The following is a 23,001-nucleotide window of genomic DNA, read 5'->3' on the forward strand; positions in this document are numbered from 1 at the left end:
TCTCCTGCTTGGGGAGCTCATGTGGATGGGCTTCACACTCAAGGAGCCTGGTCTGTCCAGGAAACAGGTTTTTAGATCAATGTTCTGGAGTGCCAGTCGATCTGGAACGCTCAAGGCTTTCAGAGATCCGGCTGTCTGACCAAATTTTGCTCATTCAAAAAGACAACCAAGTTGCAATGTATTACACCAACAAGCAGGAAGGAACCGGATCACACCCTCTGTAACAGGAAGCTGTCTGGATGTGGCACTGGGCTCACTGACATGGCATGTTCCTTTGGGCCACTTATCTGGCAGGCAAAAACAGCAGTCTGGCTGACAGGCTGAGCAGGGTTATGCAACCGCATGAGTTGTCTCAGCATGGGCATTGCCCATGAGATCTTCCAAGTGTGGGGCACCCTCTCGGTGGATCTCTTTGCCACTCAACGGAATCACAAAGTCCCTCAGTTCTGTTCCAGACTTCAGGCTCAGAACAGTCTAGCATTGGATATTGTCCTCTTGCATTGGGGGGGCGAGTCTTCTGTATTTGTATCTTCCCATTTCTCTTGTGGGTAAGACTTTGCTGGAACTCAAGCAAGACCACGGGACTGTGATCTTGATGCACCTTACTGGCCACGGCAGATCTTGTTCCCTCTTCTTGTGGAGCTATCCTTCGGAGAACCATGGAGAATTTGACTACTTTCCTAACCTCATCACACAGAACAAGGGATCTCTTCTGCATACCAACTTTCAGTCTTTGGCTCTCACAGCCTCAATGTTGAAAGCCTAGAATTTGCTTCCTTAGGTCTGTCAGAAGGTGTATCCCTGGTCTTGCTGCCTTCCAGGAAAGATTCCACTAAGAAGTGTTATTCTTTCAAATGGAGTAGGTTTGCCATCAGGTGTGAGGGCAAGGCCCTAGATCCTGTTTCCTGACCTACATAGCTCCTACTTGCATACCTTCTACATCTCTCTGAGTCTGGTCTGAAGACCAACTCCATAAGGGTTCACCTTGGTGCAATTAGTGCATATCACCATGTAGAGGGTAAGCTCATCTCTGGACAGCCTTTAGTTGTTTGCTTCTTGAGAGGTTTGTTTTTGTCAGAGCCCCCTGTTAAACCTCCGCCTGTGTCATGGGATCTCAATGTTGCTATCACATAGCTGATGAAAGCTCCTTTTGAGCCACTGAATTTCTGCTATCTGAAGTACTTGACCTGGAAGGTCATTTTCTTGGTGGTTGTTACTTTAGCTATAGAGTTGGTGAGCTTCAGGCTCTAGTAGTGGATGCACCTTATACCAAGTTTCATCGCAACAGCGTAGTCCTCTGTATGCATCCTAAGTTCCTACCTAAGGTCATGTCAAGAGTTCAGTCTGAACCAGTCCGTTGTCAACATTCTTTCCCTGACCTCATGGTGAGAGCACCTTGCACACACCTTGGACTGCAAACAAGCATTGGCCTATTACATGGAGTGATGACCCCACGGGCTGTTTGCCCAACTTTTTTTGTTTCGTTAGATCCCAACAGGATTAGGGTTACCATTGGGAAATGCAAATCTCTAATTGGCTGGCAGATTGTATTTCTTTCATTTATGCACAGGCTGGGCTGACACTGGAGGGTCATGTCAAGGCTTACAATGTCAGAGCCATGGCTGCGTTGGTAGCCCACTTGCGGTCAGCCCCCATTGAAGACATTTGCAAGGTTGCAATGTTGTCTTCACTCCACACATTCATATCTAATTACTGCTTTGAGCAGGGTACCTGATGCACAGTCAGTTCAGGGAGACAGTGTTGCAGAATCTGGAGTCTAGAAGCCACCTCCACCCCCATAGGCCCATTTTATTCTGTTCCAGGCTGCACCCTCACTCAGTTTGTATATAGTTTCAGGTTAATCTGTATTATTTCCTCGCTCTTGTGAGGCCCAATTGTCCAGTGTGCATTGTTTCGTTGAGCCAGGATGCTAGCGCTACCCCAATTGTGAGAATTAATGGCCTGTTTGTCCTCGGAGAAAGTGAAGATACTTATCTGTAGCAGGTATTTTCCAAGGATAGCAAGCCTTGTATTCTTACAAACTCTCCCACCTCCCCGTTCCTATTTTTTTCATACTGTAGTATTTAACTGTGGTAACCCCACTCTTGGGCACTTGCGCATACATGGTGGAGTGTCTCGTGCTCCACAAAGCTTTGCACCAGGTAACGTGAGACTGTGTTACCCAACCATGAGCATATAAAGCCTTCTGTCTGCTGAGAATGCCTGCTACAAGTAAGTATCTTTGCTTTCTACCTATAGCTGAAAAGAAAATTAATCATTCTCAAACAGCTTTGACTTGGGAATACCTCATTAGCATAAAATATTTAAAAAATACTGCTTCCTAGCAAATTTTTTAAATGGTTCAGATCAGCAATCAAATGATAAAATATGCTAATTATCTAATTGCACATATATAATGAAAATCTCAAAAAAAAATTTAGGAACAAAAATATACTAATTTAATAGTCTTTAGATTAAAAAAAAAATCCAATCCCAATATGGCAGTTCTCCACAAAGGCATAAATGTAGCATTGCATTCTCCACCGTAGGTCCATGTTTTGCTGTAACCTAGGATCTTCAGGGAGAAATACTAATACAGTTATTTCCATGTGGCACTAACGATTAGCGGCACAGAATGCAAAGAAGCTCATGGGAATTGAGGGGGCTTTATTACGTTCAGTGTGCTGCTTATTGGTAGCACCAGTTTGTAAAAGGAGCCTTTTGTTTGTTGTAGATTGAATTTAGATAAAATTTGATAGTTTTACTTTTTTGTAGGCTATTAAGTGTAAATAGATTAGCAACAAGCCCTGGGATAGAACATATTTTCTTAATCCACAGAAAGCACCAATCAATGGACACTCGACAACCACATGGACGTCTGCCTAGTATGTGCTCAATGATTGGTTTGTGGCATAAATACAACTGTTTAGTTTGCTTTAGGCAGTTGAATTTAAGGGCCCTTTTACTCAGACTTAGAGGAAGATGCACTAAAGTCGTCGGTAATTCCCGTTCCCTACCGATTCCATAGCGAATTGGTAGGGAACGGGAATTCACTAAGGAAAGGGAATGCAAATGAGCTACTCGTTGTAGCTCCATTGCATTCACCATTACCTTGGTAGCCAGTCGGAGAATGGGGACGTCCCATTCGGATATGCTCCTCTTCTTGGGTCTCTTCAGCTAATCAAAGTGCATCTAGCTTGCTGGTGTCAGCTACACGCACTCTGGCTGAAGAGACCTGGAGGAGGAGCATAATGGAAAGGGACGTCCCGAACTCCGGATCGACTCGCAGGTCCCCGATTCCCTTCTCCTTGCTGCTACAGAAGGTGAGCAGCGCCGGGGAGACAAAACTAAAAAAAAAACGGCGAAAATATGTCCCTCACAAGCGCAGGCAGAGTACGTCCATAAAGGACGCCCCTCACGTGCGCTCGCTGCTTTTTTTTTCCCTTTTTTTTACCTTTTTTTGGGGCCCTTTTCCTTTCTGATTCCCTCACAGGAGCCCTAACGAGAGGTGCAGACCTCACGTTAGGGTTTCCACGGTAAGGGAATCGGAAAAACGGTAGTGCATCTCATTATAATGAGCTGCAAGGGTACTGCAGCTCATTATAATAGCCTTTGGATAATTTGCACACCGTTTTCGTTGCCTGCTACCGTGACAGGAAAAATGCCCTTGGTGCATGCCTCCGGTAAACTACTTGTTTTAAACTGCCTGGAACCAGTTTAAAACGCAAGTTGTGGGCTCATTAGGTTTTGTGCATCTGGCTCTTAGTGTATGCTAAATGTTAAAAAGGTCATAGGTATAAAATGGACTTCTTGGCATTTAGCATGTTCTAATGAACATTAGCACTTGCTAAGCTTTAGACACAGGGAATTATCTATCCTAGGGTTTTTAAAAAAAAATTTTCTTATAGGCATTAGTTTCTATCTAACTGAGGGGTGGTGGAATTATCAATAAAATGGTTTACCACAAGTTGTGCTATTTTACCACAGGGGCTCATTGCATAAAATGGGACCCTACGCTAAAATATCAAGTTATTTTACCACATTATGCTAGTTCACCCTCAAGGTTTTCAGTGTCTCCCTTTTGTCCTTTTCCTGCTTTTTTTTTTTTTTTTAATTTAAGTGTGAATTTTCTGCTGTCTGTCATAATCCGTACCAGTTTAGCCTGTCCTCACTGCAGTACCAGTTTTTCTTTTAAAGATTATATGTACAGCAGAATCCTGTCGTCTCTAATTTACCCAGTAAAGTGATCCTGTCCTCTGTTGAACCTTATCTGTTTACCCACAGTTTGAGGCTAGGGGCTGATCAGTAGCAGCTTTATGTAATAAAATTCTCCTTAAAACATTTCCGAATATCATCTGATACAGAATTTGAAGTTTCTTCTCACTTTAATCCTATGTATCTTAAATTGTCATATCCATAGCTTTGTCTTAACTCAAAGCCTCCAGATGTTTTTCATTATATGACCTATGGGCCTTGACTATATTGTAAGCTTCAAGCAGTAAGAGTTGTCCATGTGTTTCTATACCGTATGCCAAACAAGTGCTGCAAAGCAGGTGAGGATCATTTTAATTATATTGACATACTTTGGAATAGAGTGATATATCTAGAGCTGGAAAGATGCTAGTCTATATAGGGAGAGGCATCTATATAATAAAACCCCCCCTCAGAGTTCTGAAGTTCACTCCATCTGTCCTGAACTCCTGTCCTCCTGGTAGGCTAGGCTATTGGACTACTCACCTTCAGTCTCAGCCACGCCCATCTGGGCCGTAGGTCACGCCCCATCTGCACATAAAAAGCACCCTCAACGTTCTAAAGCACACTCTGAGGCTTCAACAGTTCGTATGTTCGAAGCTCTGTAACCATTTTTAAGCACACTACATCTCTGCCCCGCCCTGACCTATCAGAGAAGGGAGGAGTGTCACAGCTGCACCACTCTGACCTATCAAAGGGAACTGAAACAGGAAAAGGGAGGAGCGTCACACCGAATGACGGACCTATCAGGGAAGTCAAATAGAAGAAGGGAGGAGCGTCAGAGGCCAAGGGGACAGCGGTATCTATGTTTCATAGGTTTCCTTGCTTTCTTTTCAGTGTATTGCAGCTGCAGCCACTTAGGTAAGTCTAGCAAGCCTGTCAGCTACTGAATACAGAAAGCAAAGATAGCATGTGGGAACTTGCTCCATTTTGTTCTCTGGAATGCAGTGATTATTATACAAATGGTCTTGCTTTCATTATTTTGGTAGGGGCTGCCTTCATGACTGTCCCCCCCCCCCCATCCTGACACCTGACAGGGGGGCCAGGGAAGGACACTCACTGTCTCACATACACACTCGCACACACTCATTCTCACATACACACACGCTCTCTCACAGACACACTCGCACACACTCATTCTCACATACACACACGCTCTCTCACAGACACACTCACACCTACTCTCTGTCACACACACACTTGCACATTCTCACTCTCACACAGTCACTCTCACAGACACTCTCTCAAACATACAAACTCCGTGCAAAACCTTGCTAGTGCCCGTTTCATTTCAGCCAGAAACGGGCCTTTTTTTACTAGTAATTAATAGAAAAAGAGAATCAATTAATTAATTACAAGTCAGACGAGGACTGAATCCACTTTAGAGCAAAGGCAGCTGGAAAGACAGAGTGAAGGTATTTCAGAGAGAGGCAATTGCAGTTGTACACAACAACCCTATCTAATGAGACTCAGGCATTTGTTTCGCTGACTGCTGGGAAAAAAGCAAAGGGGCCCTGCTCAAGTGCAAATACCAAAAGATATTTAAAATCTGTGCTCTGTATTTGAATGCTGGCTTTATTTCACATTGCAGATATATAACTTCTTGATTATTTAAATAATAGCTCCAACTTTAATCAGTAATCTAGGGCTAAATTTTAAAAATAATAAAACACTGCAGCTGTAACAAGTAAATTCTTTCCTGAACCTAAAGATGACAGTTGATTGATTTTCTTTCAAGCTTTTGACTGTTTCCTAAAGACAGCTTATCCAGGTAACGCTAGAAAATAAACCAGGACTGGCTGAAATGTGTCTGATCCCCTAGGTCAGGGATTCTCAACTTTGGGCCACACCCTTTTCAGGATATCCATAATGAATCTATGTAACAACTTTTATTTTAGTACAAATATGCTGTATTTTATTTTTATAATATTGTTAGGATGAAATTTCACCCTATGTGCTACCTCTTACTTAATCCTACTCCATTCTTCCCACACATTCTACCAAATAATAAACATAAAATCCTAACATAAATTCTTCTGCTTCGAGTTTATGCAGGAAATGATTGTCTATCACTCTACAAACAATGTTTCCATCCTATGAGTAACCTTCATTCCTTAACTCAAGAATTTCATAGTGCAAATGCTGTTATCCTCAGTTCTTAAATATATGTCCTGTTTTCCTCAATATCAAATTGTCTGTTACTCAATTGTTCGTCACTCTCCTTCCATTCTGCCCTGTATGTTGCTCACTTGGCTAGCAAAATCTCCTTCAAGTCTATGAACCATAGACTCTGCTGCAATCAAACGCCTATCACCATTGCTCTGTCTCTCCAACTCCTCAATGGCTGTTTCAATGTTTCTGCTTATGCTGCTCCAACATACAGGACAGAGTGGAAGGCAAGTGGCAGGGTTGGCTCTGGCTAAAATAGTTTTATATGAAAACTTTTTTTTTTGTTACGTTTGTACCCCTTGCTTTCCCACTCATGGCAGGCTCAATGCAGCTTACATGGGGCAATGGAGGGTTAAGTGACTTGCCCAGAGTCACCACCCTAACCACTAGGCCACTCCTCCAATCCTCCAACTGGTCTAGCCCAAAATTGAGTGAGAAATAACTAACTCATCAACTTTTCCATCTGATAGTCTGTCAACTCATCCAATCTCAATGGCTTTCCTCAACATTTCTTATTCCTGTCTATTGAGGGAAAAATATCTGTCTTAACAGTTTATGTAAGTTTGTTTTTTTTAAATATAATCTACAATTTTAGTTCTGGATTGGAACTGTAGCCAGGTGCCAATGATCATGGATTTAGATTTTAGATATAATTACTGTTTTTTTTCTAAATCCAAACTTATGGTGATTTAGCTTGTGTACCTGCATTTTTATTTCCCTATCCAAATCGGCCTACAGTCTTATGTTGTACCTGAAATGGAGGGTGAATGACTTGCCTAAGGTCAAGCATGTTGGGGGGGGGGGGGGGGGAAGGAAGATTTGAACCCTGACTTCTCTGGTCCTCCATACTACAGTAACTGCTGAAGCGTGAGAACAGAGCTATGCTTTCTGGCCCAGAGCACATTTCTTTATGCATGGGCTGCAGCAGGATGAGGATACATCTCAACCCCCATCTATCATAACAATGCAGGCTCATGTTTGTTCTCCTCCTCTCTTGCCCCCCCCCCCTCACCGCAAGCCAAGGACAGCCCTGCTTTGATTGATGGTGAGGCCAGATGTAAATAGCTTATAATATATTTCACAATCGGAGCACCTTTTTTAAGGGGGGAAATGCCCACATGGATTCTCTGCAATTAATTTAACAGCATGTTGGCCTTGGGCATAAATTCCTTATAGTTATGGGTGTGGCTGGTTATGCTGTTAGGTTACACAGTTTCCATAAACCAATCAAAATTTTTTCCGTAGTAGGTAATTTATGGTGCTGCCAAATGTGGCTGCAGACAAATAACTCAGAGGCACTGTAAGGCGCATTAGTTAAAAACAAAAAAAAAACCAAGACAGAGCTACCAAATCTGTTGCCTCTGTAATAGCTTCTGCCTCTGTTTAGACAGAGTGTATGATCTGAGGTGAGGGACTACTTCTCTAAGCAAAATGCCTGCAAAAGGGGAGGAACTAAGAGGAGAGACTGAGAAGCATCCATAACAATCAGAAATACATTAATGAAATGTTTTCAAGGCATCAAGTATCTCTAGCAGAGGAAAAGATTAAATTGTACTTAAAGAGAACATTTGAATGCAGATCACCCACCTGCAGAACTGACACCCTAGTACCACCTCCCTGCAAGCTAAACAACCAATATGCAGTCTTGGAAGTGGAGGACACAAGAACATCCCAGGAGCTAAAGGAATTGGAGCTCAAAACCCTATAAGTTACTGGATCAGTAACTGCTAGGAAGAGAATAGTGGTGGTTGGTGATGTCCTGCTGAGGGATACAAAGGTGCCTATCTGCCAGACGTGATGTCCGGGGAGGTGTGTTGCTGCCTGATGCCAAGATCTGAGACATTATGAACTGTGCAGAGACTTATCAAATGTACTGAGTGACTTACCCGATGCTGCTCATCCATGCTAGCACTGATGATACTTCTAAGTATTGCTTTGAATGTATATCAGAAGTGACTTCATGACTCCAAGAGAGGGTAAAGTGAATGGGTGCACAGATGGTAGACCCATTGATCCGCCTTGTTGAGGGTAAAGTCTGGGCTGATAAGCTCGCATCCTGGAGGTGAATGTATGGCTGTGTGGATGGTGTCATCAACAGCATTTTGACTTTGTGGACTTTGAAATTATTTTCTAAGGACTGCTGAGCAGAGGTGCCATTTACCTATCAAAGGAGATGTGAAGTATCTTCTACAGCAGACTAACCTATATTAAAGAGGATTTTAAATTATGAGTGGTAGGGATTGGTGAACAAAACCCTTGAGTAAATAAAACAGTAAGAGGTCAATATTCAAAGGAATGTAACCAGCCAGAAATAGCTCCTGGCTGGTTAAGTTGCTTGTTTGGGGTTAACTGGTCATTTTCAGTGTCACTTAACCGGTTAGTGCTGCTGAAAATGTCTGGTTAGTGCCTAAAGCAAAACCGGTTATTGTGGAGGATTTCTGGGAGTAGAGTTGGCACTTGGCTGGTTAAGTGCCAGTATTCGGACTTAAATGTAAACAAAACTATGGAGCCAGGTGAGATACTGCTTTGCCACTCTTGGCAAAGTTACGTTGAGGGGCATAATCAAACGCGAACGCCCATCTCCATGGGCGTCTATGTCCAAGAACGGGTATGTGAAGGGGTGGGACAGACCGTATTTTCGAAAAAGATGGACGTCCATCTTTTGTTTCGATAATACGGTTTGTGCCCGGGAAATGCATCAGATTTGTGCAGATTTGAGCTGGGCGGTTTTGTTTTTCAGCGATAATGGAAACCGAAGGTGCCCAGCTCAAAAACGAACAAATCCAAGGCATTTGGTTGTGGGAGGGGCCAGGATTCATAGTGCACTGGTCCCCCTCACATGCCAGGACACCAACCGGGCACCCTAGGGGGCACTTGTAACAAAAAAAAGTCAAATACCTCCCAAGTCCATAGCTCCCTTCCTTTGGGTGCTGAGCCCCTCAAATCCCCCCCAAAACCCACTGCCCACAACTCTACACCATTACCATAGCCCTTATGGCTGAAGGGGGCACCTACATGTGGGTACAGTGGGTTTTGGGGGCGGTTTGGAGGGCTCCCATTTACCACCACAAGTGTAATAGGTAGGGGGGATGGGCCTGGGTCCACCTGGGTGAAGTCCACTGCACCCACTAACAACTGCTCCAAGGACCTGCATACTGCTGTGATGGAGCTGGGTATGACATTTGAGGCTGGCAAAAAAGGTTTTTAAAGTTATTTTTTTTGGTGGGAGGGGGTTAGTGACCACTGGGGGAGTCAGGGGTGGTCATCCCCGATTCCCTCCGGTGGTCATCTGGTCATTTAGGGCACTTTTTTGGGACTTGTTCATGATAAAAAAGGGTCCAAAAAAGTGACCTAAATTCACGCTAAAAACGCCTTTGTTTTTTTTATTATCGGCCGAAGGCGCCCATCTCTGCTTGGCCAATAAACACACCCCAGTCCCGCCTTCACCACGCTTCCGACACCCCCCCCCCCCCCCCCCCCGTCAACTTTGCTAGTTCCTGTGACGGAGTGCAGTTGAAGATGCCCAAAATTGGCTTTCGATTATACCGATTTGGGCGCCTTTGCGAGATGGGCGCCTATCTCCTGATTTGGGTTGAAATCTGGGTGCCCATCACTTTCGAAAATAAGGCTGATTGGCTACCAATAGAGGCTAGGGTAATATTTAAAATTTGTACTACTGCTTCTGATTTTATTGGTCAAGCTCCTGAATATATGTTGTATGGTTACTATTTTAGCAAAAAATTATGATTTTCTTCTGAACATTACTTAGGGGCCCTTTTACAAAGGTGAAGTAGGCTTTATGCGCGTGCAGTGTGTGCCAAAACAAGACTATTGCCAGGCTAGCACCCCCTTCTGGTGGTAATTTCAGATATGGCACACGTCCATAACACCGAGACAAATTATTATTTTTATTTCCTACCGCATGCGGCATTTCCGGCATTAATTGGCAGTTGGCATGTGCCGACCAGTCACTGCGCGCATAGCGTGTGAGCCCTTACCGCTTGATCAACAGGTGGTGTTAAGGGCGCAGGCTGTTAATAGGCATGTGCTGGTTTCGATTTTACTGCAGACCCTTTTACTGGCCCATTGAAAAAAAGCCCTTTTCCCCAGATGTGGTAAAAACTGGCCTGGCACGTATCAAAAACATGCGCCCACACCAGTGCAGGCCGCTTTTTGCCACACCTTAGTAAAAGGACCCCTTAATGCTGCAGTACCCTAGTAGTGCAAAGATCAGGTATAAGAGGCTATTTGCCACATCATTTTTATTTCTTGGCAGTGAGGACTTGGAATGAACTGTCTGTACCGCTGAGACATATGATGGACTACAAATAGTTCCGAAAATCTCTGAAAGCTTTTTTTATTTTGTAAATTTGTATTAACTAAGTTTTAGAGTCTTTTAACTAATCGATGTATCAATTCCTGCGAATGCTCAGTTGTTTCTTATTGTGAGCCAACATGAACTGAGTATTGGTGATTGATAAATGTGATTTGTAATGTAATACATCTAAAGAATGTTGGAGGAACTTAGGAGTTTCTGGAAGCTCTGCTGTCTGAAATTTTCAGTGCTTCTTTAGAGTCTAGATTGGTCCTGGAGGAAAGGGAAATGGGACTTGATATACTGTTTTTTGGGGGGATTTTGCAACTACATTCAAAGCAGTTTACGTAGTATATACAGGTACTTATTTGTACCAGGGACAATGGAGGGTTAAGTGACTTGTCTAGAGTCGCAGACAGCTGCAGTGAGAATCAAGCCCAGTTCCCCAGGATCAAAGTCTGCTGCACTAACCTCTAGGCTACTCCTCCACTGGGGAATGGGGGAAGGGTGGAGTGGTTTCTCCACAAAAACAACAATTGAGGAGGCGGTTAGCAACTGCGGGATGGTTGGTCTGACCTCCTTGGTAAGTAAATTAATGGAAACACTGCTAAAACAGGTTTGTGCAGCTTCTAGAATACAATGGATTAAAGGATCCCAGGCAATATGGTTTTACTAGAGGAAGGACTTGTCAGGTGAATCTTTGAGTGTCCAGAGAGCTAGGTTGAGGGAGAGAACTGGATGTGGTGTATGTAGATTTCAGCAAAGCTTTGACAAAATTCTGCATAGATGGCTTATAAATTAATTGAGTACCCTTAGTATGGGTCCTAAATTAAATGACTAAATTAGAAACTGGTTGACATGGGAGGCAAGAAAGGTAGTGGTAGATGGCAGTCACTCTGAGGATAAGGGCATTACTAGTGGCGTGTTTCAGGGATTGGTCCTTGGTCAGGGTCTTTGTAACATGTTTTGTAAAGTGATATTGTGAAAATGATCTTGGGTAAGGTTTGCCTCTTTTCATGAAAGGTGTGGGTAACATGAGGAGTGATGTAGTCAGGGCTTTTTTTGTGGGGTACTTGGGGATACTGAGTACCTGCACCTTTTCCATTGTCTGTTAAAATTGACCCATGGACCCCAAGTTTTAATGAAAGAGCTCAGGCTCTACACACCAATTGTGCCTTGTCATAGATTCTGTGACTGGTTGCAGGGGGTCTGGCTATTGTGGAGTGGTCCCTCAGTGATCACCCCATCCCTGAAGGGTGGCCTGGCATTTGAGTACCGGCACCTTTTTTGCTAGAAAAAATGCACTGGATGTAGTAAATTTTGAAGAACAGTCTAGAGTCTGACAGCCAAGATTTAATGCTAAAAAAATACAAGGTCATATATTTGGGATGCAAAAAACCAAGGTAATGGTATAGTACAGGGGGTGAAGTACTTCTGTCCACAAATGAAGAGCAGGATCTGGGGCTGATCTTATGTGATGAAGGTAACGCAGCCAAACAGGTAGAAAAGATGATGGTAAAAGCCAGAAGGATGCTTGAGTATGTAGGGAGAGGAATGGCCAGCAGGCAAAAGGTGATACTGTATGTGTATATATTTGGTCAGACCTCATTTGGACTACTACTAAAATGATCAGCAGTCTTCATCATAAAGCACATGGGACAGACTTAAAGATCTCAGGTGGTCTTTTACAAGGGCGCACTAGTATTTTAGTATGTGCTAGTGATTAGCACTCATTAAACACTAGAGATGCCCATAGGAATATATGGGCGTCTCTAGCGCTTGGCACACATTTATTTTTAGCGTGCCTTTGCAAAAGGACTCCTCAATTTGCATACTTTGGAGGAAAGATGTGAGAGGGGAGATATGATATACATTTATGCCACAGAGGTATGTACATGTCTAAGAGGGGGAATCTTTTTCAGTTGAATGGAGACTTGAATGAAAAGGCATAGGATGAAGGTGAAAAGGGATAGGTAGTGGATTAATGGAATGTGGATTGTATCTAAGTTTAAGATAGCATACGACAAGTATATAGGATCTTTAAGGAAGAGAAAGGGGTTGTACAGCTTAGTATTTGATATGGATTGGCATTGATAACCATATGATCAGTTATCTGTCATCATTTTCTCTGCTTCATAATGTACAGCTCCCTTGAATTTTTAGAGTCCAAGTGCATGACCCTGTATTTTCAAGCATTAAATTTTATTGCAAAATTATAGGCCATTTCCCAGTCCAAACCTTTTTCCCTATACATGCATTACTGTAGTCATGATTTTACATGAATTTACATACCTGTATAATTACTGTGCTTTTTTTGTATCAAGGATTATGGTTTAGAATAGTGGCAAAACCTTCCTTCCTTCCCATGAACAGTCTAATCTCAGATGTCCATTTTTTTATGTCTTTGAACTGAACTTATAATTTAAATGCAAGTGTGACCCCATCTGCCATAGTGATCATGCTTATATTCACTCTAACATCTCGGAGGATCTTCTCATTCAGATGCTGGATCGCTTGACATGCTGTGTCATTTTTATCTGGCTTCAGAACTTTTCTATGCCAGAAAACCTGTGGAAGAATGAATCAGGAAATGGCTTATCAGCATTTTCTGACCATGTTGTTGTGTATAAAATGTTGCATTCAACTCCAAATGGGTCCTTGTGGTATGTAATTGATGTAAGTAATGTTCTAGGCCATTTGCCTGGGTAAAATGGCTTGACTGAACATTGCCCTCCTTGGCCTGGTTTTTACCAGTGGCATAGGCAGACATCCAATTTTGGGTGGGCCTGGACTCAAGGTAGGTTGGCACAGGAACTCCACCCCTCCACTCTATGCCTGACACCTCTCCCCCCACCTCAGCATGTGATCCGGGCTCTCAACTCCCCTTCCACGTACCTTTTAAATACTACCCCTTCGCCGGCAGCTAGAAGCGACTGATGCACACTGTGCCCCCTCACCTCGGGCTCTGGACCCCCCCTCCCACCGAAGTCTGGCTACGCCCCTGGTACACTCATGTCCGGGATAAAAAGAGGCATTCCTAAAGGTCCATTTAGGTGGGGGAATAATACATTAGACATTTCAGAAATATCAGTGCTATTTTTCTCTCTCCACTTTCCACAAGAATAGGAGGTGCAAAGGGCAAGACACTTCCCCAGATTTTATATATGGTGGCCAAATTTGGGCATGATTCTGAAGATACGCACGCAACTTAATTGGCTAACAATCTGTTAATGAGCAATAATTGAATGCTAACAACCAATTATTGACATTAATTGGTCCCAATTAAGATTTGCATGCATCTGGCTGTACACAATTCTACTACTACTACTTAACATTTCTAGAGCGCTACTAGGGTTACGCAGCGCTGTACAATTTAACAAAGAGAGACAGTCCCTGCTCAAAGAGCTTACAATCTAATAGACAAGTGAACGGTCGGTCCGATAGGGGCAGTCAAATTGGGGCAGTCTGGATTCACTGAATGGTAAGGGTTAGGTGCCGAACGCAGCATTGACGAGGTGGGCTTTAAGCAAAGACATGAAGACGGGCAGGGAGGGGGCTTGGCGTAAGGGCTCAGGAAGGTTGTTCCAAGCATAGGGTGAGGCGAGGCAGAATGAGCGGAGCCTGGAGTTGGCAGTGGTGGAGAAGGGTACTGAGAGGAGGGATTTATCCTGTGAACGGAGGTTACGGGCGGGAACGTAAGGGGAGATGAGGGTAGAAAGATAGTGAGGGGCAGCAGACTGAGTGCATTTGTAGGTAAGAAGGAGAAGCTTGAATTGAATGCGGTATCTGATCGGAAGCCAGTGAAGTGACCTGAAGAGGGGGTGATATGAGTATATCGGTTCTGGCGGAATATGAGACGTGCAGCAGAGTTCTGAACAGATTGAAGGGGGGATAGATGGCTAAGTGGGAGGCCGGTGAGGAGTAAGTTGCAGTAGTCCAGGCGAGAGGTAATGAGAATGTGGACGAGAGTTCAGGTGGTGTGTTCAGAGAGGAAAGGGCGAATTTTGCTGATGTTAAAGAGGAAGAAGCGACAGGTCTTGGCTATCTGCTGGATATGCGCAGAGAAGGAGAGAGAGGAGTCAAAGATGACTCCGAGGTTGCGGGCAGATGAGACGGGGAGGATGAGGGTGTTATCAACTGAGATAGAAAGTGGAGGAAGAGGAGAAGTGGGTTTTGGTGGAAAGACGATAAGCTCGGTCTTGGACATGTTCAGTTTCAGGTGGCGGTTGGACATCCAGGCAGCAATGTTGGATAAGCAGGCCGATACCTTTGCCTGGGTCTCCGTGGTGATGTCTGGTGTGGAGAGATACAGTTGGGTGTCATCAGCATAGAGATGATACTGGAAACCATGAGATGAGATCAGGGAGCCCAGGGAAGAGGTGTAGATTGAGAAGAGAAGGGGTCCAAGGACAGATCCCTGGGGAACACCAACAGATAAGGGGATGGGGATGGGGGTGGGGGAAGATCCATGAGAGTGAACTTTGAAGGTGCGGTAGGAGAGATAGGAGGAGAACCAGGAGAGGACAAAGCCCTGGAACCCAAATGAGGACAGTGTGGCAAGAAGTAAGTCATGATTGACAGTGTCAAAAGCGGCGGATAGATCGAGGAGGATGAGGATGGAGTAGTGGCCTCTGGATTTGGCAAGGAACAGGTCATTACAGACTTTAGAGAGTGCTGTTTCTGTCGAGTGAAGAGGGCGAAAACCGGATTGAAGTGGATCGAGGATGGCATGAGAGGAGAGAAAATCTAGGCAGCGGCTGTGGACTGCGCGCTCAAGTATCTTGGAGAGGAAGGGTAGGAGGGAGATGGGGCGGTAGTTGGAGGGACAGGTAGGGTCTAGTGATGGTTTTTTGAGGAGTGGCGTGACTACGGCATGCTTGAAGGTGTCGGGGACAGTTGCAGTGGAGAGAGAGAGGTTGAGGATTTGACAGATGGAGGGGGTGATAGTAGGAGAGATGGTGTTAAGTAAGTTGGTGGGGAAGGGATCAGAGGAACAAGTGGTGCATTTTGAGGAGGAAAGAAGGCGGGCGGTTTCCTCCTCGGAGATATCAGGAAAGGAGGAGAAGGAGGTCTGGGTTGGTTGGTTGAGGGAGAGGGTTGAAGGGTGAAGAGGAGGAGGTGGCTTGGTAGTGAACTCAAGGTTGATCTTTTGCACCTTGTCGCGGAAGTAGTCAGCCAGTGATTGAGGAGAGAGCGAGGGGGGGTGGGAGCGGAGGGCGCTTTGAGGAGGGAGTTAAGGGTGGCGAAGAGACGATGAGGGTTAGAGCTGAGAGAATTAGTCAATTGGGTGTAATAGTCCTGTTTGGCAAGGAATAGTGAGGACCGGAAGGAGGATGGCATGAATTTGTAGTGAAGGAAATCTGAATGGTACGAGATTTCCTCCAGAGGCGTTCAGCAGATTGGGCGCAGGAGTGAAGGTAACGGATGCAAGGGGTCAGCCAGGGCTGGGGATTAGTACACCTTGTGGGACGGGAGGTGGATGGTGCAAGGGTGTCCAGAGCAGAGGAGAGAGTGGCATTGTAAGCGGAGACAGCCTCGTCGACAGACTCGGAGGACATGATGGAGGGGAGGAGATTAGAAATACTAGATGATAAGATAACGCTTGGCACCCAAATCCCATAGTGCGCAACTCAAAAGGGGTGGGGGCATGGGCATGTTGGGCATTCCGAAAAGTTGTGCATGTTGTTACAGAATAACGGGTCAGTGCACACAAAATGCCCATTTCTCCGCCCTTTTTTGCCTGTGTGCATTCAAATTTAGGTGCAGTGCATTACAGAATATGCTTAGGGAGTTGTGCGTATAAATTCTAATTATTGTCAATTAGTGCTCATTACTGCTTTTTAAGTGATGTTAACAATGCTGATTGGCTAGTTAAACCAATTAACTTACACGTGTTCTTACAGAATATCTTGGATTTTGGCGCGGATCTCTAGGTGCGCTATATAGAATCCGGGGGTAAAGGACTAACATGCTATCATAGAATAATGTGTAGTGCACTTACATGCACAAATGCCAATTTTCTTGTCACTTACACACCACAAGATGCATACCTGGTTATAGAACTGCCCTGCACATTCTCTCACCCCTCACCTGAAGTGGAGGAATAGTTTAATGGTTAATGCAGCAGATTTTGATCCTGGAGAACTGGGTTCAATTTCCACTGCAGTTCCTTGTGACTCTGGGCAAGTCACTTAACCGTCCATTGCCCCAGGTACAAATAAGTACCTGTATATACTTTGTAGACCGCTTTGAATGTAGTTGCAAAAATCACAGAAAGGTGGTATGTCAAGGCCCATTCCCTTTCCCCTTCCCTTATCTTGCCTCCTCAACTTAATTTTTGTACCTTTTCCTAAGTGACACAAATGTCCTGGTACTTGTGATGCAAACACATCACTAATCACCAATTTTTGGTACCCTTATAATCCCTAATCAGCTGGAAAATAAATACCTACATTTAAAATACATAAATACCTAAGAATAGAAGCCCTAATTATGATGCTTTATCTTGCCAGCATAGTTACTCACAAGGTTGCTTTGACCTATTAAGAAATACTAACCTACTGGAAAGTCTAAGGGCCAATAACACCAGATAAACGAACTTTGTCTAAAATAGAAGAACCCCCCCCCCCTAGATATTCAACACTATTTAAATGGCCAGGAACAGCTCCTGGCCAGTTAAATAGTGCTTAACCGGCTATCCATGAATATTCAGCAAGAGATAGCCGGTTATCTCCCGCTGAATATTTGCGGTCAGAGCTTAATAGATAACCCGTTATATTGCGCGATATAACCGGCTATCTGTTAATATTCAGCTCATCGCTGGCTAAGTTTGGCAGCCAAATCGGGTTGCCAAAATAGCAGGCCTATCTTTGGCCAGTTTAAACTTAATCGGCCAGTGTGAATATTGGCTTGGCCAGTTAAGTTTAAACTGGCTAAAAATAAACTGGATATTCAACGCCAGTCACTGGAAATGGCCCAGCATTGAATATCTGGTCTCACTGCCGACCGCAGGAGTTAGCTGGGCTGCCTCCCACGCGGTCCCAAACAGAAGCTTAGCCAGACTTGGTATTTTGGATGAGCCCAAAAGTAAGCTGGATGTGCCCTTCCATGCGAAAGTGCTGCTACCGCCGCCCCCACCACCACCTACCCCACATCTTCTTCCTCTCCGCGGCGTCCTGGTATCTGTGCTCCTGTCTCTGAACCCCATCCCTCCCCTGTGTCACTGCAGGCGTTCCCAGCGATTTATTCTTGCTGCTTGCACCGGCCCCACAGGTTTACATCTGCTGGTGTCCCGCTCTCGCTGACATCATTGTCTGTTTCCTGTGTGGCAGAATGCGGTAGATTTAAGCCTGCGGGGCTGGCGCAAGCAGCAAGAATGAATCGCTGTAGGCACTGGGGATGTCTGTACTGACACCGGGGAGGGAAGGGGTTCAGAGACAGGAGTGCAGATGCCGGGATGTCGTGGAGAAGAGGGGGGTAGACAACAGTGTAGCGCTGCAGCTGGGTGGGCCTGAGTCAAGAATGGGTGGGCCTGTGCCCATCCAGGCCCACCCGTAGCTACGCCACTGGCCCAAAGTACCTTAAGATGCTGACAATTCTTGAAGCACATGCACATTGAATGGAGCACATTTTAAAATTCAAATAAAACTTTTTTTTTCTTGTTGTTGCTAAAATGGAGCTTCCAAACTACCATACCCAACAGAGATGTGAAGTGACATTCTATAACAGGGTGGCCATATTTACATGCCTCTTGAGTGCAGATAGATATGGAATACTGGCACTTTTGTGGGTAACTGCATGTTTCCATGTTTAAGTGGCAGCAAAACACCTCAGCACTATTCTGTAAGGGCGCACAGAAGTGGCATAACATATAAATGCAAGTAACCTGTTCCGGGGCAGAAGGAGCATGGAAACCAACGACGCTGACCAGCGTGCGGCACCCCCCAGCGGCGTGCACCCGGGGGGGGGGGGGTTCTTTCGCCGGGGTGGGGGGGTGTGCCTTCGCTGGGGGGGGTCGTGCTGCACGGGGGGGCACTGCACCCTGGGGGCGGGGAGCATCGGTGATCCGCTCTGGGTGTCAGCGCCCCTCGGAACGCCACTGAATAAAAGAGAGCAGATGTGACTGTCTGAAAAGGGAAAGGGGATGGGACTTGATATACCGCCTTTCTGTGGTTACAGTCAAAGCGGTTTACATATTCCATACAAGTACTTGTTTTGTTCCTAGGGCAATGGAGGGTTAAATGACTTGCCCAGAGTCAGAAGGAGCTGCAGTGGGAACTGAACCTAGTCCTTCAGGTTCTCAGGCCTCTGCAGAAGAATTTGTTAACTGGGAAAGGTAGATTGAGGTAAATACCTTGTTTTCCTTTGGGTATCAGAGGCAAAGAATGATATGGTGGCCAAAGTCACAGGAACTCATGGAGAGAGAGGAGTCTTGAATTAAAACCCAGGACTTCTTCTGGAGGTAATTAAGGGGTCCATTTACTAAGGTGCGCTAACAGATTTAGCACTCGCTAATCGTTAGTACGTGCTAATCCCTCTTGTTTACAAAGCCACGCTAGCAGACACCGTGCGCTAATGCCAACATATCCCATTCACTTTGAATGGGCTGTGTCAGCATTGCCATGCAGCTTAGTAAACAGGGGGGTAAATGATAAGACACCCATAGGAATATAATGGAAGTCTTATAATTTAGCAAACGTAAATCTATGAGTGCGCCTTAGTAAAAAGAACCCTAAATGTTCTGATCTCTATAACACACCACCGCTAAGGGCTTGAGCACAGATAGCTGTGTGTACATGGGTCTAACAACTCTATTTATGCTAGTAGAGTTTTGTAGCTCTCCTATTTTCCTTGTTGTGTGTTATGATTCTGTTAGAATTCTGCTAGTCAGACAGGGGAATGCTTGGAACCACTCCTGATTGGTCCGTCAGGGGCTGAGCTGATGTCAGTCTGATCTACTTAAGCTCACCTGTCCCTACAACCCCTGCTTTGGCGTTACTTCAATTCTGCTGAAGCCTTACCTTTACTCTGTCTGAGCTATTAGCTCTGTCCTTGCATGGAGTTATTACTCCTTTCCTTTGCTTGCAGTTTCTGTTGCTCTGTCTCTATCTGCCGGCTGCTGCCTGTGTGTGTCTAATTACCTCTCTCACTGCACCTGGGTTTCTCTGTTTGGCTGTAGTGCTGTGTGGTGAGTTCCTACCTCATTCTGTTCCAGTTTGTTTGTTTTGCTTCCCCTTCCTTTGGAGTTCCCTTTGTGTCCTGTTTGTTTTCTGCTTGGCAGGTCCTGCCCTGGTAACAGACTCGGGACCCTTTTGTTTCTCTCCGTGGGGGTTGTTTGTTTGCTCTTTCATTGTTCTCCCGATTAACCGGTTGTCTGCAGTCTTCCCTGCCTCTGTTTGCTGTGTGTGAGCTGAGCTTGGTTTAACCCTTTGTCTGCAGAGCTTCTCTGCTTCTAGCACTTGTCTGTTTACTGCAGTCTTCCCTTTGTGACTGTTTCAATCCTTTCTTTGCTGTACTATCTCCTGTATTACAGAGCACTGCCCCTTTCTGTGCGGTGTGTGTGTGTTAGGCTCTGCACTCCGTTTTGCGGACTTTTCCCTTCCCTGTCTGCTGAGGGTCTCTGCCTACAGAATCTTATATTCCAGTCCCTCACCTTTGTGTGTGGTGGGCAACGGCTTGACGTGTTTCTGTGTATGCTTCCATTTCTCCTTGATTACCAGCACCAAGGGTGTTGCTGGTGCTCCAGTCCCCATAGGGGACCCCTCGTTTAGTCTCTTTCTCCCCTCCCTAAGTATGAGTCGGTTCCAGTTAGGTCGTGAGGTTCGCATGCTTGAATTCTGAGTGAATCGGTTCCCGATAGGCAGTGAGGCCCGCCTGATTGCCCTATCTTCCCTTTTCTGGAGGTGCAAGTTGGTTGCTTCGTGTGTGTACAGGGCTTGGTAGCTGGGGTAGTGTGTAGTGCCTGCTCGGCCCACCCTCGGCCTTGGCCTAACCCCTATACTAGGCCTCGGCCGGGGCCCAAGGGCTCACAACCAGTCTAACATTGTGTATTTTTCTTTTTCATTTTTCAGTAAATAGTTTTTGAGTTAAGGCACTCTCTCTCCCTCTATGTATGTATGAAAGAACGAAATATAGGAATATTTTAAAAGCCTGTAGCCCAAACAGATAATTTAATATGCATAAATTCTATTTGCTTCCCATTATGGTTTCCATTATCAATAAGAAATGATTAAGGAAGTTTCAACGGGCTGTAATATCTGAGGCTGGGCTATGGACACTTGATTACTGACAAAGAAGAGTTACTCACGTTTCTTATACTTACATTATCAATAGCTATAATTCCCCCTTTTCTTACGAGGCGAAGACATTTTTCATAGTACTCATTGTAACTCTGTTTGTCGGCATCTATAAATGCAAAGTCATAGGTCCCAGCTTCACCAGCTACCAGCAACTCATCTGCGTATGAAATTAAGCTATTAATCTCCTGAAGTTTCAAATTAACCCCTCAGTGACAAAAGCTAATACTTACACTCGCATTCCAATGCTATAAAGCCAGAAGTTGTTATAATTTACAGAAATGTATGGTCTTTGGATTAATACAGAAAAATTAGTCTATTGTACACATTATTCAAAGAGAAATAATGTCTTACCTGATAATTTTCTTTCCATTAGTCCTCTCACTATTCCAGAACCTGTGGGATAGTTGTGTCCATCAACCAATAGGTGGAGATATGGAACTGAAACCTGAGCTGAGACACATCTCTCTTGGCATCCAGTCCGCTAAATAGACAAGCAGTAAGGATAAACTCAGAAAAAACACAACAACCTTAAACAACTCGCTAACCTAACACTAACCAGATGAGTAAATGTGTGCAGACTTCTCTCATCTCTGGACAACTTGTAGAGGACAAGAGATATGCAGGAAGCACCATGCAAGGTGACAGTGGTTATTTGATCCACTTCACATCGACTAAACATCTCAGAAACCTTGGATGGGCCTCTGGAATAGTGGGAAGGATTAATGGAAAAATATTATCAGGTAAGATCTAATTTCTCCTTCTATTATGTAGCTTCCCATAATTCCAGAATAAGTGGGACGCTTAAAAGCAATCCCTAGAGTGGGTGGGATCTTGGTGCTGCAGCCCTGAGGACCAAAGCCCCAAAACTAGCTTCTAAGCAAGCTGCAACGACCACCCTGTAGTGCTTGGCAAAGGTATGTAGCGTTGATCGCTGCCTTGCAAATATCGACCGGAGACAGTAAGATAGTCTCCACCCAGGATGTCACTGTATGCCTCATTGAATGAGCCTGTAAGGCCCGAGAAGCCTGCTTCCCCATAAGCAAATAAGCTAATGCGATAGTTTCTTTTAGCCATCTAGAAATTGTGGGCTTGGAAGCCATGAGGCCAAGCCTCTGTTTACCAAAAAGCACAAACTGTCTGATTTTCATGACTTCCAGATGTCTAATGAGGATTCTACACATATCAAGAAGCCTCAAGGAAGAATACTGAGCCTCCTCATCCTCTCAGTGAAAGGACAGATGCTCCACAGATTGGTTGGTTGAAATAAAATGCTAATACATTTGGAAGAAAGGAAGGAACTGTGCACAGGAAGATCCCTGCCTCTGAAAAGCAGAGAAAGGGATCCCGACAGGAGAAAGCCTGAAGCTCCAAAACCCTACGTGCCGAAGCATCAGCCACCAAGAATGCTGTCTTTAGTGTAAGATCTTTCAAGGATCCTTCAGTATGCCATGTACCTGTGGAAAACAGAGAGGATCCCTGTCCAGCAGTCGAATCAGATCCATGTACCACAGTCTCCGCGGCCAATCTGGGGCTATGAGAATTATTCGACTCCGGTGCAATGTGACCCTTTTCAACATGCGGCCTACTATGGCCCAAGGATGGAAGACATACAGTCGAAGTGTCTCCAGCCAGGGCTGCAGTAGGGCATTGATCCCCATCAAGCCCAGTACTTTCCAATGGCTGAAGAACTTGACACTTTGGCATTCCCTTTTGTTTCCATCAAGTCCAGAAACAGAGAACCCCATTGGTCCACTATCAGTTGAAAACCCTGGCTGGATAGTTCCTATTCTCCCGGGCCCAAGGAGTGCCTCCTGAGAAAGTCTGCCTCCACATTCCAGGACCCTGTTATGTGAGCTGCTGACAAGTAGAGAAGGTTTTTCTCCGCCCAATTAATGAGGAAGACCGCCTCCACCAGCATCAGACAGCTGCGGGTCTCGCTTTGATTGTGATATAAGCCACTGCCATCGC

The 23,001-nt window shown here is 44.9% G+C and overlaps 1 protein-coding gene across 1 annotated transcript in view; it reads right to left on the minus strand.

Moving 5' to 3' along the window:
• Positions 1-12,561: 12,561 nt before the first annotated feature.
• The window catches only part of COMTD1 (catechol-O-methyltransferase domain containing 1), a 56,910-nt gene continuing 46,470 nt past the window's right edge, over positions 12,562-23,001 (minus strand). The window contains exons 6-7 of the mRNA XM_030203231.1: positions 21,057-21,190; positions 12,562-13,303 (exon numbers count right to left, since the gene is read on the minus strand). Of these exons, the coding sequence (XP_030059091.1) occupies positions 13,151-13,303; positions 21,057-21,190 (287 nt within the window). The 3' untranslated portion in view covers positions 12,562-13,150. The remainder of the gene's footprint in view (positions 13,304-21,056; positions 21,191-23,001) is intronic.

The sequence above is a fragment of the Microcaecilia unicolor genome, chromosome 5, assembly GCF_901765095.1.
Source record: "Microcaecilia unicolor chromosome 5, aMicUni1.1, whole genome shotgun sequence".
Taxonomy (NCBI): Eukaryota; Metazoa; Chordata; class Amphibia; order Gymnophiona; family Siphonopidae; genus Microcaecilia; species Microcaecilia unicolor.